The sequence below is a fragment of the Dama dama genome, chromosome 19 (assembly GCF_033118175.1).
Source record: "Dama dama isolate Ldn47 chromosome 19, ASM3311817v1, whole genome shotgun sequence".
NCBI classification, from domain to species: Eukaryota; Metazoa; Chordata; class Mammalia; order Artiodactyla; family Cervidae; genus Dama; species Dama dama.
Window position 1 is genome coordinate 62,109,951 of NC_083699.1, and position 18,876 is coordinate 62,128,826.

At 38.3% G+C, this 18,876-nt stretch overlaps 1 protein-coding gene across 1 annotated transcript in view; it reads right to left on the minus strand.

Moving 5' to 3' along the window:
• KCNH8 (potassium voltage-gated channel subfamily H member 8) overlaps positions 1 to 18,876 on the minus strand; it is a 446,156-nt gene that overhangs the window by 100,428 nt on the left and 326,852 nt on the right. The window contains exon 8 of the mRNA XM_061167954.1: positions 8,633 to 8,830. Within this exon, the coding sequence (XP_061023937.1) occupies positions 8,633 to 8,830 (198 nt within the window). The remainder of the gene's footprint in view (positions 1 to 8,632; positions 8,831 to 18,876) is intronic.

Consider the following 18,876-nt stretch of genomic DNA (forward strand, 5'->3'; position numbering starts at 1 on the left):
CCCCGCTTTCTTCCCCCCTCCTCTCCCCCTCCTCCCTCTCCCTTTCTCTCCACCACCTCTCTTTCTGGATTTGGGGCAACCTTGCTATCCTGAGATGTATCATAAATTCTGGTTCCTTTAGTCAGCTTCTTTGCAGTGAGTCCACAGTGGGACTAGGCTCTCCTGGTATAAAAGCAGACCAGAATTCAGGCTCTGGGGTATTTCAGCTGCCCTGCTCCTCCCTCTTGCCTACTTATTGCCCTGGAATTTTCCAGTCCTTGCTATAAGTACATGGCTTGTGGGCGGCGGTTGGTGGAAAAATCAGAAAGTGAGATCAACTTCCTAAATGATGAACTGAAATGGCAGTGTAAAGGTACCTTAAAAACAGCAAATTTCTGGGTCTAATAAAACCACATCAGGGTAGTAAATATAGGATAAGAGGACCCAAGAACACCTTGGCTGTGGAGTTTAACTCCACATTTTCCATGACAACGACGCCATATTTGAACTAGACATGCTCTCAGTGAGGAGTCCTCTTCATTGGAAGCTTTGTCTAACTTCCAAGGCTGAGCTAATGGTCCCGATACTTGTGGCTCAGTCACTAGGGTACTGCTAAGTGGCCACTAATAAACAGAAGAACTTTAAAAGACATGGCAAAATGTTCTCAAGATATTCTGTTTGGTGACAAAAATGATACGTGAAATTGATATAAATCTTTCAGAAAATAGGGATGCAAATGTATAAAAAGACTGAAAAGAATATCTTTTGGAGACGGGATTATATGTACTTTTACTTTTTATGTGGGTTTTTCCGGTTCTTTTGAAATGTTCATTATGAAGCTAAAATGGAAAAATAAAGAACATCGTCTGCCTGAGTACCTATTTCCATTACTCCACTGTGAACTCCTCGAAGGAAAGCATCCTATCTTGGTCATCTTTGTTTCCCGAGCATCTAGCACAGCGCCTAGGATAATTTTGGTGTGTCATAAATATTTATGGAACTGAAATGAACCTCTGGCAATTTGATACTTTCTTTAAAAAGTTTTATAATCACACGGAAGTAGCTTAGAAAATTTATGAACAGTTTGGTCCCAAGCCTGTCCCAGCATCCTGATCCCAATCCCCAAAGGCAGTCTTTCCAAATCGTTTCTTTTAGGTCATGTAATTATCATGAATATTGTAGGTCATGCCATTTCACATCCATTGATTGACTTATCATATTAAGACAAAACCTAAAAAGCAACTAGACATGAAAGGTGAGAACTCAGCTCACTGCTATCTCCTTTCTCATCCCATACTAGATAATAGTTACATTATCATTTTTAGGTCATCTATTATACTTTTACAAGATAAAATTAATACCAAAGACCCACAATGAGGCAATTACACAAATGCTAAATGCAGAGCTCACTGAGATTTCTCAGAGTGAACAGATCGATGGGATCCCCTCAGATGAACAGATGGTGTATTACCAGCATTCCAGACTCCCTGAGTTCATCTCATAATCACTAGCCAGCACCCTCACCAAGGTAACCACAGCTATAAATTATATTGCAATCAATACGTTTTGCCTACTCTTGAACTTTCCTAAAGCAAAATTCTTCAATAACTGCTTATTTCTGTCTGCTTTCTCTGCTCAGCATTGCGTTCATAAGATTTATCCTTGTGGTCACATGACATAACAGTCCATTCATTCTCATTATGGTATGGTATTCTACTGAACAATCATTTCAAAATTTACATACTTATTCTCCTATTAATCAGCATTTCCACTTTGCAATTTTTTCAGTAATGCTTCTACATGCATGTCTTTTGATGTGTCTATATATGATTTTTTGTTGAATATACCTTCACGAATGGAATTGCTGAATCACAGAAAATAGGTATGTTCAGACTTGGTAGACTTTGATGACTCTTGTACCAACTTGACACACATTAGAGGAGAAGTCAAGATGGTCCACATCCTCTCAAACTCTTAGGGTGGTCAGTGTGTTTAAGTATACCATTCTAGGGGTGTGTATAAATGCTATCTAATTTTGATCTTAATTTATATATCCCAGATGAATGAAGCTGGGCAACTTTTTTATATGTTTATTGTCTATTCTGGTATGGAAATCTATGTTTCAAGTGCTTAAAAATCTTTAACACATTTTTTAGTTGTCTGATCTTACTGATTTGTAAGAGTTCTTTATATATAATAGATGAGTCTTTTGTCAGACACAAGTTTGTCTTTGCAAATAACTTCCATCCTGTGGCTTGCCTCTTCTCATTCTTAATAATTCAGTTCAGCTCATTCACTCAGTCGTGTCAGACTCTTTGCAACCCCATGAACCACAGCACTCCAGGCCTCCCTGTCCATCACCAACTCCTGGAGTTTACTCAAACTCATGCCTATCGAGTCGGTGATGCCATCCAGTCATCTCATCCTCTGTCGTCCCCTTTTCCTCCTGCCCTCGACCTTTCCCAGCATCAGGGTCTTTTCCAATGAGTCAGCTCTTCATATCAGGTGGCCAAAGGACTGGAGTTTCAGCTTCAACATCAGTCCTTCCAATGAACACCTGGGACTGATCTCCTTTAGGATGGACTGGTTGGATCTCCTTGCAGTCCAAGGGACTCTCAAGCATCTTCAACACCACAGTTCAAAAGCATCAATTCTTTGGCACTCAGCTTTCTTCACCGTCCAACTCTCACATCCATATATGACCACTGGAAAAACCATAGCTTTGACAAGACGGACCTTTGTTGGCAAAGTAACGTCTCTGCTTTCTAACATGCTATCTAGGTTGGTCATAACTTTCCTTCTAAGAAGTAAGCGTCTTTTAATTTCATGGCTGCAATCACCATCTGCAGTGATTTTGGAGCCCCAAAAAAATAAAGTCAGCCACTGTTTCCACTGTTTCCCCATCTATTTGCCATGAAGTGATAGGACCAGATGCCATGATCTTAGTGTTCTGAATGTTGAGCTTTAAGCCAACTTTTTCACTCTCCTCTTTCACTTTCATCAAGAGGCTCTTTAGTTCTTCTTCACTTTCTGTCATAAGGGTGGTGTCATCTGCATATCTGAGTTTATTGATATTTCTCCCAGAAATCTTGATTCCAGCTTGTGCTTCTTCCAGCCCAGCATTTCTCATGATGTACTCTGCATATAAGTTAAATAAGCAGGGTGACAATATACAGCCTTGACGTACTCCTTTTTCTATTTGGAACCAGTCTGTTGCTCCATGTCCAGTTCTAACTGTTGCTTCCTGACCTGCATACCGGTTTCTCAAGAGGCAGGTCGGGTGGTCTGGTATTCCCATCTCTTTTAGGATTTTCCACAGTTTACTGTGATCCACACAGTCAAAGGCTTTGGCATAGTCAAGAAAGCAGAAATAGATGTTTTTCTGGAATTCTCTTGCTTTTTCGATGATCCAGAGGATGTGGGCAATTTGATCTCTGGTTCCTCTGCCTTTTCTAAAACCAGCTTGAACATCTGGAAGTTCATGGTTCATGTACTGTTGAAACCTGGCTTTGAGAATTTTGAGCATTACTTTACTAGCATGTGAGATGAGTGCAATTGTGTGGTAGTTTGAGCATTTTTTGGCATTGAGAAGAAAGGCAATGCCAAAGAATGCTCAAAATTCTTAATATCTTTTGATAATTAGAAAAGGCTTCCCTTGTGGCTCAGCTGGTAACAATTCCGCCTATAATGTGGGAGACCCCAATTCGATTCCTGGGTCAGGAAGATCCCCTAGAGAAGGGATATGCTACCCCCTCCAGTATTCTTGGGCTTCCCTGCTGGCTCAACTGGTAAAGAATCTGTCTGCAATGCTGGAGACATGGGTTTGATCCCTGGGTTGGGAAGATCGCCTGCAGAAGGGAAAGGCTACCCACTCCAGTACTCTGGCCTGGAGAGTGGACTGTGTAGTCCAAAGCGTCACAAAGAGTAGGACTTGACTGAGAGACTTTTACTTGATAAATAGAAGCTCTGAAATTCAATTTATCACACTTACTTTTGTGGATATGGCTTTTTGTGTCATGCTTAAGAAATTTTTGCCAAACCCAAGGTCATGAAAATACTTTCCTACGTTATCTTTTAGAAGCTTTATTGTTTTCCCTTTTACCACTGGATCAAAATCCATCTGGAATTAATTTCAACTTAGTTTTAAGAGTGATCAAGTTTGTTTTTCAACATGTAGAAATAAGAAGACATACAGAAGGCCAACAAAGATGTGAAAAGATGCTTAACATCACTAATTATTAGAGAAATTCATATTAAAACCACAATGAGGTATCACCTTGCACTGGTCAGAATGGCCGTCATCAAAAAATCTACAGACAACGAATGCCAGGGAGGGTATGGAGAAAACGGAACCCTTTTGCATTGTTGGTGGGGATGTAAATCGATGCAGCCACTCTGAAGAACAGCATGGAAGTTTTTTAAAAAACTAAAAATAGAGCTACCATCGACCTAGCAATCCCTGCACTCCTGGGCATATGCCTGGAGGAAACTATAATTTCAGAATATACAGGTACTCCAATGTTCATTGTGCAGCTGTTTACAACAGCCAGGACAAGGCAACAACCTAAACGTCCATCAACAGGGGAATGAATAAAGAAGATGTGGTGCATATATACAGTGGAATATTACTCAGCCATAAAGAGGAATGAAATTGTGTCCTTTACAGAGATGTGGATAAACCTAGAGACTCACACAGAGTGAAGAGTCAGAAAGAGAAAAACAAATATTGCATATCAACACATACATGTGGAATATAGAAAAATGGTACAGATGAACTTATATGCAAAACAGAAATAGAGACACATATGTGGACAACAAACATATGAATGCTAAGAAAGGGGGAAGAAGGTGGGAGGAATTGGGAGATGGGGATTGAGATATATATATATATATATCTCATATATCTCATATCTCATATATATATATATCTCATATATCTCATATATATCTCATATTTCATATATACACACACACACACACACACACACTATTGGTACTATGTATAAAATAGATAACCAATGAGAATCTACTCAGGGGACTCTCCCCAGTGCTCTTTGGAGATCTACATGGGAGGGAAATTAAGAAATGAGGGGATATATGTATACAGAGAGCTGAGTCACTTTGCTGCGCATTATAAGCTAACACAACATCGCAATGCCGCTATACGCCAATACAAATTAATTTTAAAAAGTATCATCATTTCTCCCTTGTATTACAGTGTCACCAGTGTCATAAATAAAGTGGCCATATGCTTACAGGCAGGTTTTTGCGCACTCTTCTTTTCCATTAGCTTAGTTATCTATCCCTGAGGCAACACCATACTTTAACTACTGCGACTTTGTCGCACAGCATGATATTTGCAGCATAAATCTTCCAATTTTGTTCTTCTTTATGAAGCTTTACAATGCAATATTCTTCTTTACTGCTTACATTCTTTTTAATTTTGCATTTCCCTTGTTTTTTAGAAACAGCCTATCAGTTTTCAAACAGGCTTATACACACAGACAAACACACATTTACTGGGATTTTTAATTGAGATTGCATTGACTCTTAAGGTTAACTTGAATAAAGCTAGTATGTTTACCATGAAAGCGAAAGTGTTAGTGCTCAGTCGTGTCCGACTCTTAGTGATCCCATGGACTATACAGTCCATGGACTTCTCCAGACCAGAATACTGGAGTGGGTAGCCTTTCCCTTCTCCAGGGGATCCTCCCAACCCAGGAATTGAATCGGGGTCTCCACATTGCAGGCAGATTCTTTACCAGCTAAACTATAGGAAAGCCCCAATGCAGGCATATCCTTCCACTATTTTAAACTACTGGTAAATTTTTCAATATTTTGTAGTTTTCTGTGTAATAATATTGCATATTTTAAACATCTGTTCCTGTGTATTTGATGTTTTATAATTCTTTTCTATATTTCGCTATCCAATTGTTTATTACTAATATAGAATACAATTGATTCTTTTGCATATTGACTTTATATCCATCAGCCTTCCTAAATTTACTTATTAATTCTAAGAGTTGTTGAAGCTTTTAGGGTTCCTCCTTTGTTTTGGGTCTTCTCAAAATTTACATAGACTTGTCTAGGTATGGATTTTCTTTTCACTATTTTTGCTTCTCTTCAATAGCTTAAAATATTCTTCCCATAAATCAGTGATATGCACACTCTAATTACAGATGTCATGTATAATCTTTTTTTTTCTCTCTTCTCCTCACTCGGCTTCAGAGAGCCTCTGCCCCAGATAATTATCTGGGGTTTTGACACCCACTTGCAGCATTTAATACCATTCCTGCCTGTTTTTGTAGTAAATATTGCATCTCTGTTATTAGCAATTTCATAAGCCTGTGTGGAGATCCCTAATAAGATATCTCAGTGTTGATTCCATGGTAATGCATACTTTAAATTAAAAAATAAATTATTTGTACATATTTATAAAAATTCAATGAATAAAATAAATTTGCAGTATATAATGAAATGGATATCTTACAAAAAGTTTGCTAGGTTTTAGTGAATCCTGGCATTTAAATTCAATAAACCTCTGCTGCCTTATTTCGAAATTAGGGTGCTAAGAACCTCTATTTCATAGTGTTATAAGAATTAAATGAACAAAGTATTCAATATTGTGAGCTCTTAGGATTAGTTCTCAAAATTATGCCAGCAATTAGTTAACCAGGAAATATTAAAATGAAGGCATCATTTCTCTTAGCCTAGGGTAATTGTCACAATAATACAGCTATTTCCCACAGACACAAATTTGCAAAGCTTTATTTAATAAATTCAAGTTACCTAGATGTCATTTGCCATTCAAAACCAATGGCTTCCTAAGTTCTGCTAAGTTACCTAAATGCTTTAATGCCATTTACAAATGAGTACTGGTTTTGCACTTGGGTAATTTGCTCAATAAACATTTACCAAGTGACAGAGGCATTATCTGAGTATTTCCCATATCTTTTGGCTTTGTGACTGGCTTAGCTTCTACTTACAGGGAATAGCAGGGAACAATAATATCCTTAGCAATTTTTAATTCAGGATCGCTTACACTAGAGTCCGTGAATCAATAGGAAATAAGCTTCATTGTCTAACATATTCTTCCAATGTCAAATTAGTAGGTTAAGCCTTGAGCATTTGAGCATTTCCAAAATAATTTCCATTAGGAGTAGAAAAAACACGGGCAAATATTAAATAAGTATAGACTGTGTTTGTTTGCAAAATGCTTGTCATTCTGCTGGGCTGAAAGATGGGCCATCAAAGAGAGCGGCAATTATGTAAGTCATAATACAGGGTATAAAATTACCACCGTGGGATCTGGCACATTACAGCTCTTCAGAAAATGAGAATTCCTGTTCTCTGCTCCCTAGGCTGTTACTGCTCCACATTGGCCAAAAGCCTGTTCCAAATGCTGCAGTCCCAGCCTGCTACTTCAGCTACTCTGCCTTTCCAAGAAATTCTCTGATCCTTGGCCCCGTTTCTCACTGCTTCTGAACTTCCTAGCTGACTTGGCACTCAGCGTATCCTGCCTGGCATTGTTTAAGCTCTTTCCACACATTTCAGCTGATCCCTTTCAAACTGATCCCAAACTCCTCGAGGGAAAGTTTGCCTGATGCTGCCCTGGTTTCATGGTCCGTTGAATGACTCATTGTGTGAAGTCTCAATATTCATCTCACATCTATGCAAGGAAGTTGGTAGAAACCGTGCTGTATAATAAGGTTCAACCTCATATCAGAGGACATGATAATCCCAATTAATATACACATGCTACTGTATTTAAAATAGATAGTCAACAAAGACCTGCTTTATCGCATAGGGAACTCTACTCCATATTCTGTAATAACCTATATGGGAAAAGAATCTGGAAAAGAATGGGTATATGTAGATGTAGAGCTGAATCACTTGGCTACACCCCTGAAACTAACACAACCCTGAAGTCAATTATGTGTGTGAGTTCTAAGTTGCTTCAGTTGTGTAGGACTCTTTGAGACCCCATGGGCTGTCACCCAACAGGACTCTTCTGTCCACGGGATTCTTCAGGCAAGAATACTGGAGTGGGTAGCCATGCCCTGCTCCAGGGGATCTTCCCAACCCAGGGATCAAACCCACACCTCTTATGTCTCCTGCATTGACAGGTGGGTTCTTTACCATTAGCATCAACTGGGAAGTCAAGTCAACTATACTCCAATATAAAATTAAGTTAAATTAAAAAAGAGAACATGATATAACATGCTTTTGAGGGAACTATACTCAATATTCTATAATAAAGTGTGAGGGACAAAATCTAAAAAGAATATATATATATGTTTATATATGCATATATAACTGAAGTGCTGTGCTATACACCTGAAACTAATACAAAATTGTAAATCAACTATACTTCAATTAAATATATATATACACACACACACATTTAAAAAATCAACCATCAGGTAAATGGTTATCTCTTCATCTGTCAGAGCATGCAATTCTTGAGATCACAGACTTTCACTGCTAATCCACATGTACACTAAAACGTTGGTCAGTGATTTCATTAGTGCCTTTAGACTCTTCCAGTGTAAACCAATCTACACGTGCTGGGTCTTAGGACAGAGGACACAGAATGGCAGCGGTTTGGCAGCTCTTATTCCTGCTCCTGGCCTAAAGGAAGAACATTCCTTACCGCCAATCAGCATGGTGCAGATGGAGAAGATCTTTTCTGCATCCGTGTTAGCAGAGACATTTCCAAACCCCACACTGGTGAGGCTGCTGAGCGTGAAGTACAGAGCAGCGATATAGGCACTTCGGATCGATGGCCCACCCAGGGTATTGTTCCCATAGTAGGGCGATTCCAGTCTCTTCCCCAACTCATGGAGCCAGCCTGCAAAGGAAGAAATAACGAGCATTTAAGCCTCCCAAATAAAGTCCCGGTATTAGCACCTGAGGGTAATGATGAATGAACATTTAAGGATGCACCCAGTTGCTCGGGAGAAAGAATGTTAAAAGGAAGTCAAAGGCAAGGAATTAGATTCCGTGGCTCTAGAGGCAAAAGCATCACTTTCATACAACTGTTTTTTATAATACACACAGTAGAGAAATATGCCTTCAAGAGTGGATTGTGGTCAAAGCCGAACAGCTACCCTAATGCAATAACCACCTTCAGTGACAGAAGCAGATATTTCTAAGCACAGCATTAAGGTTGTATATTTCACTAGCCATCAAGCTTGTTTCTCAATTGGAACTTTAAGAAATAAAGGAGCTGAGTGGGTATTTTTCAATCCTACATGATAGTAAATAGCAACCAACACAAAAATCTAGACTTCAGACAGGCAAGATGTGATTTATTTCTATCCTGTACTAACTTTCCCGACTTTATTCCCTTGACATGCTGCATGCTAAATCGCTTTGTCCTATCTGACTATTTGTGACCTCATGGACTGTAGCCCACCAGACTCCTCTGTCCATGAGGATTCTCCAGGCAAAATACTGGAGTGGGTTGCGATTTCCTACCTTACAGGTCTTAGTTCATGTTTTTCTCGAGAAGCCTTCTTTGCAAACTCATTCTGCTGTTTGGGGGTGCTTGGAGAAAACTGTACACCCAAGAGGGCCCTATAATAGAACTGGAAGCTACCATACAACTGTTCCATAATACTGGAGTATATACGTATCAAAACTTATCTAATTAAATGCTTCAAATAAGTGCATTTTATTGTATATAAATTATACTATCATCAAGCTATAATAAAGCTATGTTAATAAAGAAGGGAAATAGCAAGTATAATATTGATAATAGTACATTAGAAACACAACACAGAGACCACTTTAAAATAAAATCCTTTATTAGGAATATTTGCCCTTTAAAATTTTATGTTTAAAAATTCTATGTGCGTGTGTGTGTGCATATGTGTGTACAAAGCACTTATGACAATTCCCTTCAACCCATAACATCCCTAAGACTTTTGTTAAGGGATGTTATTCACTGACCACTATTTTCTTATTAACACTTCATTTAATGGCTGCCCAAGAAGAGATGGAAAGTCATTATACTATTTCAGTAGTAATAACGCTGTCATTACCAACTAAGGTTATAGAGTGTGGAACTGTGCTAGGTAATTAAAATGCAAATTTGAAACAACAGGGTTCCTTGAGATCAAGGAGAAATGCTTAGTGGCAAGTACTCTGTTTTATTTATCCTGTCTCTAGAGAAGTGTTTATCAACCATCAGCTTGGCTCGGAAATATCCAGAGGGCTTGTTAAATAGAGACAAGCAGGCCCTGTCCCTGGAGTTTCTGGCATGGTGCATGGGAAGGCTGTGCAGAAGGGCTGAGAATTTGCCTTTGCACTGGATTCCCACAGGTTGCTGATGCTGCAGATCTAGGGAACCATGCTTTGCAAAGTCATCCCCCATGCTGCCTGCAGTTAGGAAAACCTAAAAACAAAACAAAACAAAAACACATCCCAAGGGTCACCTCCATATATGGAATCAAAACTTTTGGTTCTGAGATCAGGTACTGGTATTTTAAAAGTTCCCCAGTAGAATCTGATGTGAAGATAGAATTTAGAACTACTATTCCAGAACGGAGCAAAGCCTCTAGCAATAGTAGAGTTTAATAAGTGTTATTTTTAGAAGTGAATGAATTAATGAACATATAAATGATTCTGTGGGCTTCGCTTGTGGCTCAGCCAGTAGAGTCTGCCTGCAACTCGGGAAACCCGGGTTTGATTCCTGGGTCGGTAAGATCTCCTGGAGAAGGAAATGGCAACCCACTCCAGTAGTTGTGCCTGGAGAATTCCATGGACAGAGGAGCCTAGTGGGCTGCATTCCATGGGGTCACAGAGGGTCGGACACAAATGAGTGACTAGCACATACATAACACACATGCGTAAATGATTCTTGTCCTCTGATGGTATGAGGTTATACAAAATTGATGCAATATAGCATTGATAAACTTGTACTAGATTTATAACAAAGTGTAATGAAGGGTTTTTTTTAGGAAAGTTACATATTATGAAAACTGATGCCATTCATAAGCTATGATCACTTATTCCATCTGGAAAAGAGGAATAAACGTGACATCTAAACACAGATGTACATTTGGACTCTTCCACTGTAGGCTGTGGGAATGACTCACTCCTTTCTGTTTCACGTTTCAGCTGCAGTGGGATTAAACGAGATGCCACATGCAGGAATGTCAGCCCCTTCAGTGGCAGAGGTTAAGTGTATTATATCTTGTTTCTCTGTCTTTCTTATGTTACTTAAACTGCAACAGAAAGTAAGAGGAAATATGAGATCAGGAGTGAATTCTAAGGGAAAAGGAAGGTGGCGACTTAGTATATTCGGAGAATCCACATGTGGCATCTGACAGAACTGAGCATCTGTTAACTAATAGAAATGAGAGGAGAAAATCTAGGTGATAGCAATTCTTAAAACTTATACACAAATGGGACTTATACATCCATTTGTGAATATACAGGCCGGGTCCAAGGGCCTAGATTAAAAAATTCTGCTCCAGAATTTCAAGTGGGGCTTCCCTTGTGGCTCAGAGGATAAAGAATCCGCCTGCAATTTGGGAGACCTGAGTCTGATCCCTGGGTTGGGAAGATCCCCTGGAGGGAATGGCAACCCACTCCAGTATTCTTATCCTTCAATTAAAAAATAAATCAGTGAAAATAAAAAGAATTTCAAATGAAGGAAAGTAGGAAGTGGTAAAGCATGATTTGGTAAAATCTGGTTTAATCTTGTATAGAAAAAGACTTAGATATAAAGACAACATATCCAAGGTTAGTTAAAGAGATATTATAAATCAAAACACAAGTACATTTATATGCACTGTAGAGGGGAATCAACACAAATAAGAGCAGGAAGCAGACGACATTTGGATATATGTTGTACTCAGCATGCTGATTTCTGCAGATCAGGGCTCTTACAGGCATTTGACCCAAGCGTTGTCAAGTACGGGATTCCTTGGTGACTCAGCTGGTAAAGAATCCGCCTATAATGCAGGAGACCCCGATTTGACTCCTGGGTTGGGAAGATCCACTGAAGGGACGGGCTACCCACTCCACTATTCTTGGGCTGCCCTGGTGGCTTAGCTGGTAAAGAATCTGCCTGCAATGTGGGAAACCTGGGTTCCATCCCTGGGTTGGGAAGGTCCCCGGGAGAAGGGAACAGCTACGCATTCCAGTATTCTGGCCTGGAGAATCCCGTGGACTGTATAGTCCATGGCTTCTGTCAAGTACAGCCAGCCACCAGACTCTGAGTGGCTGGTGGCTCAGCTACTTCTCATGTGCCTTTCAAATAGTGCTCTGAATGGGATGTCATGTTTCTGCTCAAAAAAGTGATTAGAGGGGACAGTCAACAAAGTGACGGTCCCTTTGTTTCATGTGGTTGTTACCACTAATATTGGGAAATCTGAGCAGTTAAAAAAATGGCATTTTTCCTAGAGGGTAAATATTGCATGATTAATTTTTGTTTTAATTGATGAGCAGAAGAATGAAACACCACCATCGCCGCCACCACCATCTGCTGCTGCCACTGCTGCTAAGTCGCTTCAGTCGTGTCCGACTCTGTGAGACCCCATAGACGGCAGCCCACCAGGCTTCTCTGTCCCTGGGATTCTCCAGGCAAGAACACTGGTGTGGGTTTCCATTTCCTTCTCCACACCACCATCGACTCCATCTTGAATTAACATGTTCATTTGCTCACAGCACCCCAAGTTTTCTCATTAAAAATAAAGCCAAACAAATCAGCCAACACATGTGATTTAATTCCTCAGTTTGAACAAAATTAAAACGTTTAAGAATTCCTAAGCCAAATCAGTTTTCATAGAATTTCATTCCTTAATAAAATAGGATAAAATTTTGTGATAGACCATACAGATTATATTAGATTATATGCTCACTCTACTCCTGTTCATTTACATATGTGTGAAACCGTCTCAGGAGCAATTAAGGGAGCAAAACACAGACAAACAACAGACCTACTTTTGCTGATAACTCTTTTCTGTCTAGCCAACTGTTCTATTTTCAGAGGCATCTTGTTTTTTCTTTAAGAAGGATTGCTACTAAATTGTGTTACAGCTGATGACACAGAAGCAATAATAGTGGTAAAAAAACCTGGTAACACGGGGAAAGGAGGTAACACCCACAAATCCGGGGATGGGCTCTGTGGGCTAAATAAAACTTTTTCGCAGAACAGCTTGTCCGAAAGGAGAGCACATGTTCCACGGTAACCAGACACCATGTCACTGTACTGTACAGAAGAAGCAGCTTCACCGATTTGGAAGCCGATCTTTTTTTAATCTGGAGAAATTCATCTCTAAAGTAAGGGATGTCCTAGAACAGTGTGTCTGCTTCTGCCCAATTTTTTTCCCCTAAAGAACATTTTGAAGGAAAAACCACACACAAAATAAAGTAGAATCTAAATATACTAAATACACTGCCATCTGATAAAAACAAAAGATATCATAAAATAATTCTGTCATTACCAAAACAGTTCAGATGAATAAAGTAGATTTATGAAATAAATATCAATTTCAAAGACAGAATGCCTCTTAATGAGCATGCTCAGAAGAGCCTATAATTGAGCATGATAATTCAATCCATGTATTTTTCATTGCATACTTACCATGGGCCCAGTATTTTGCTTGATTATATACTTTTAATTCTAAAAGGCAGTTTCTTATTATTTCACTATAGGTTTTCTACAATCATATACTTATTTTTATCATACATATATGTGCATTCACACTTTATACAGGTATGACCTGCTTTATAGAATAGATGTGTTCCTGAAAAGGTTAGTTTATATTTGTATTTGGTAAATTAACAGATAGGGTAGCTTTAATGAAAGGAATGGAAGCATGTTATTTAAGCAAAGCCTATGAGAGGGTGGGGCCAAGATGGAAGAGTAGGAAGTCCCTAAGGTCACTTCCTTACACAGGCACAAAAAAATTATAAATACTTAAAGACAAACTTTGGTGAGGAAGACCAGAAGATATCAGAAAAAGATATTCTACAACTAAAAACATAAAGAAGGAGCCATAGTGAGATGGGTAGGAAGGCTGAAAACAGTGTGTAGTCAAGACCTACACCCACAGGTGGGGGATAATTACAATTTCAGCAGTTCTACTCAAGAAGTGACAGGTCAGAGCCGCACTCCAGGCTCCCCAGTCCAGGGTCCTGCACTGGGATGATAAGCACCCGAAGCATTTGGCTTTGAAAAACCAACAGGGCTTACTTTCAGAAGAGCCAGCGGGCTATGGGAAATAGACATTCCACTCTTAAAGGACACACAAAATCTCACACACTGTAGGACCCAGGGCAGAAGGAGAAAATTGAGAGAAGCCTAGATCAGACCCACCCATCGGCTGATTTTGGAGGGTCTCTCAGAGAGGCAAGGGCTAACCAGAGCTTATCCTGAAGACACAGACCCAGGCAGCAGCCATTCTGGGGAACTTGTCCTACCGCATGGACACTGGTGCTGGGAAGTGCTAGTTTGGAGTCCTCCCTTCAGTTCATTAATGTTGGGACCCAGCCCAACCACCAGCCAAGCACCAGTATCGGACACCTCAGGCAGAGTAACTAGCTTGGTGGGGACACAGCCCCACCCACCAGCAGGTTGACTGTCTCATGACATCCTGAGCTCACAGCTGCTCTGGGACCTGGTCGTACCTACCAGTAGCTAGCTGCCTCCACACAAGGCAACTAGCCAGACTGAGGGCCAGCCATGCCTAGCAGGCTACCCACCATACCACCTGCCAGAAGAGGACTCACACAGCCCACACAGGGGTATCCCAAGAGCATATATTTCTGGTGGCCAGAGGGGAAAATGCTGCTGGGATGCAGAGGACATTTCCCACAAAAGGCCACCTCTCCAAGGTCAGGAAAAGTAATCACCCTACAAAATATACAGAAGTAAAAACAGCAAAGTAGGCAAAATGAGGCAAAAGAGGAATATGCCCAAATGAAAGAACAAAATAAAACACCAGAAGAATTTAGTGGAGATAAGCAACTTAGCTCAAGAGGAGTTCAAGGAAGTAATTGTAAAGAACTCAGGAGAACGATAGATGAACAGAGTAAGAAGTTAGAAGTCTATAATAAAGAATTAAAAATATATAGAGGAACAAAACAGGTGAAGAATATCATAATTGGAATAAAAAATATTAAAAAAATAGAGGGAATTAATAGTAGATTAAATGATACAGAGGAATGGATCAGCAAGCTGGAAGACAGAGTAATGGAAATTATTGAAGCAGAACAGAAAAAAAGAAAGAGAGAATGAAAAGAAATGAGGATGCTTTAAAGCATCTGGGACAATGTCAAGCACACTGACAGTTGCATTATAAGGGTCATAGAAGGAGATGAGACAGATAAAAAGGCAGAAAACATACTTGAAGCTGCAGTAGCTGAAAACTCCTCTAAACAGGGGATGAAAACAGAAATTCAGTTCCAGGAAGAATAGAGAGTCCTAAATGAGACCAATCCAAAGAAGACCACACCAAGATACAGATTACTGCCATTGCAGTAATTAAAAACTGCAATGGCAAAATTAAGAGGCTAAAAGCAGCAAATAAAAAAGCAACATTTACACACAAGGGAACTCCTCTAAGGCAATTAGCAAATTTTTTGGCCAAAACTGCAAATTAGAAAGGTGTGGCATGAAATATTTAAAGTGATGAAAGGGAAAAATCTACAACTAAAAATACTCTACCAAGGAACGCTTTCATTCAGATGTAATGGAGAAATAAAGAGTTGTACAAACAAAATCTGAATGAGTTCATCATTACTAAACCCACTTTACAGGAAATGTTAAAGGGACTTCTCTAAGCTAAAAAGAAAAGATCACAACTAGAAGTATGAATATTATGTGAAAAAATCTTATTAGTAAAGGCAAATATAAAGACAAAAAGTCAACCATGCATGAAGTTACTAGGAAGTTTAAAAAACAAAGGTACTAAAATCATCTATAACCAAAATAAACAGCAAAGGATCAACAAAGCAAAAAGATACAAAATAAGATGTCAAAAACTATAAATGTGGAGGTAGGGAGTAAAAATGCAGGATTGTTAAAATGCTTTTAGACTTGAGATTATTATTAAAATAATCATGTTTATATACAGATTGCTATGTATAAACCTTATGGAGGGACTTCCTTGGTGGTCCAGGAGTCAAGAATCTGCCTTCCAATATAGGGGACATGGGTTTGATTCACGGGAACTAAGATCCCACATGCCACAGGGCACCTAAGCTTTCATGCCACAACTACTGAGCCCTTGCACCTCAACTAGACAACCTATATGCTGCAAATTACAGAGCTCACATGCTCTAGAGCCCAAGTGCCACAACTAGAGAGAAGCCTGCATGCCAGAGCAAAAACCTAATGCAGACAAAAATAAAGAAATATTAAAAAAAACCTTATGTAATCACAAATCAAGAAACAAACTACAACAGATATATTCACAGAAAAGAGAAAGTAATTCAAGCATAATGCAAAATGCAGTCATCAAATCACAAGAAAAGAGAGCAAAAGAAGAAGAAAGGAACATGCTAGGTCCCAAAACATGTCTCGGTAAATTTAAGAAAACTGAAATCATATCAAGCATCTTCTCTGACCAAAATGTTATTAGATTAAAAATAAACTATAAGAAAAAAAATGCAAAAGACATAAACACATGGATGCTAAACATGTTATTATGCAATCAATGGATCACTACAGATCAAAAAAGAAATTTAAAAAACACCTGGAGACAAGTGAAAATAAAGACAGAAAGATCCAAAATTTGTGGGATGCAGCAAAAGTAGTTCTGAGAGGAAGATTATAGTGATACAAGCTTACCTCAGAGAGCAAGGAAAACTCAGATAAACACTAGCCTTACAACTAAAGGAACTAGAAAAAAACAAACAAAAACCCCCCAAAGTTAGTAGAAGGGAAGAAATCATAAAGTTTAGAGCAAAAATAAATGAGAGAAATAACAGAAAAGATCAATGGAAATAAGAGCTGGTCTTTGAAAAGACAGATAAAATTGATAAACATTTAGCCAGACTTATCAAGAAAAAAAGAAAGAAAGCTAAATCAATAAAGTTAGAGGTTAAAAAGAAGTTACAACTGACATCACAGCAACACAAAAGATCATAATAGATTACTACTAACAATTAATATCAATAAAATGGACAACCAAGGAGAAATGGACACATTCCTAGAAATGTACAATCTCCTAAGATTGAACCAGGAAGAAATTTTTAAAAATATGAACAAACCTACCAGTAATGAAATTGAATCAGTAATTTAAAAACTCTCAACAAATAAAATTCTAGGACCAGAAATCTTTAGAGGTGAATTCTACCAAACATTTAAAGGAAAGCTTACAATCATCCTTCTCAAACTATTCAAAAACTTCAGAAAAAGAAACACTTCTGAACTCATTCTATAAGGCCAGCATTACCCTGATGAAAAAAAAAAATCAGACAAGGATATCACAAAAAATAAAATGAAAAACCAATATCACTGATGAACATAAATGAAAAATTCCTCAACATGATATAAGCAAACAGAATTCACTGATGCATTGGAGAATCATACACCATGATCAATTGTGATTTATCCCAGGGGGGCAAGGATGGTTCAACAACTGCAAATCAACCAACGTGATATATCACATTAAAAAACTGAAGAACAAAAATCATATGATCATCTCAGCAGATGTAGAAAAAGCTTTTGACAGAATTCAACATTCATCTATGTCAAAAACTCTCAACAAAATGGGTATAGGGGGAAAGTACCTCTACATAATTAAGGCCATATATGACAAGCCCACAGCTAACATCATATTCAATGGTGAAAGGCTGAAATCATTTTTTCTATGATCAATAACAGGACAAGATGCCCACTCCTGCCACTTTTATTTAGCACGTTATTGGAAGTCTTAGTTATAGCAATCAAACAAGAAAAAGAAATAAAAGAAATTCAAATTAAAAAGGAAGTAAAACTCATTGTTTTCAGATGACATAATACAGTATAAAGAGATTCCTAAACACATCACCAAAAAGCTATTAGAATAAATGGATTCAGTAAAGTTGAAAGATATAAAACTAATATGCAGAAATCAGTTGTATTTCTAAATACTAACAAGCTATCAGAAAGAGAGATGAATAAAACAGCCCTATTTACAACTTAATCTGAAAGAATAAAATACCTAGGCATAAATCTAACTTAGGAGGTAAAATAACTGTGTTTAGAAAACTATAAAACCCTGATTCAAGAAATTAAAGATGATGGAAATGATGGACAGATATACCATATTCATGGATTGGAAGAACTAACATTGTTCAAATGACGATATAACCTCAGACAATCTACAGATTGAATGCAAGTCCTATCAAAATACCAATGGTTTTTTTTTTTTTTTTACTGAATTAGAATAAATACTTCTAAAGTTTATATGGATACACAGAAGACCCAAAATAGTCAAAACAACTTTGAAGAAAGAACAAAGCTGGAGGTATTATATTTCCTGATTTCAAATTATATGTCAAAGCTACAGCAATCCAAACAGTATGGTACTAGTACACAAATAAGCATATAGATTAATACAGTGGAATAAAGAGCCCAGAAAGGAACCCATGCATATGTGGACATTTAATTTATTCCAAAGGGGGGGAAATAGAATGGGGAAGAGACAGCCTCTTCAGTTAGTTCTGGAAAAACTAAATGGCTACATTAGAAATAATCAAACTGCATTACTTTCTTACAACATGCAGAAAAATAAATTCAAAATGGATTAAATGTAAGACCTGAACCCATAAAACTCCTAGAGGAAAATAAAGGCAGTAAGCTCTTTGATGTTGGTCTTTACAATATCTTTTTTTTGGACTATATCTCCTCAGGCAAGGGAAACAAAAGCAAAAAAAAAAGAAAGAAAGAAACAA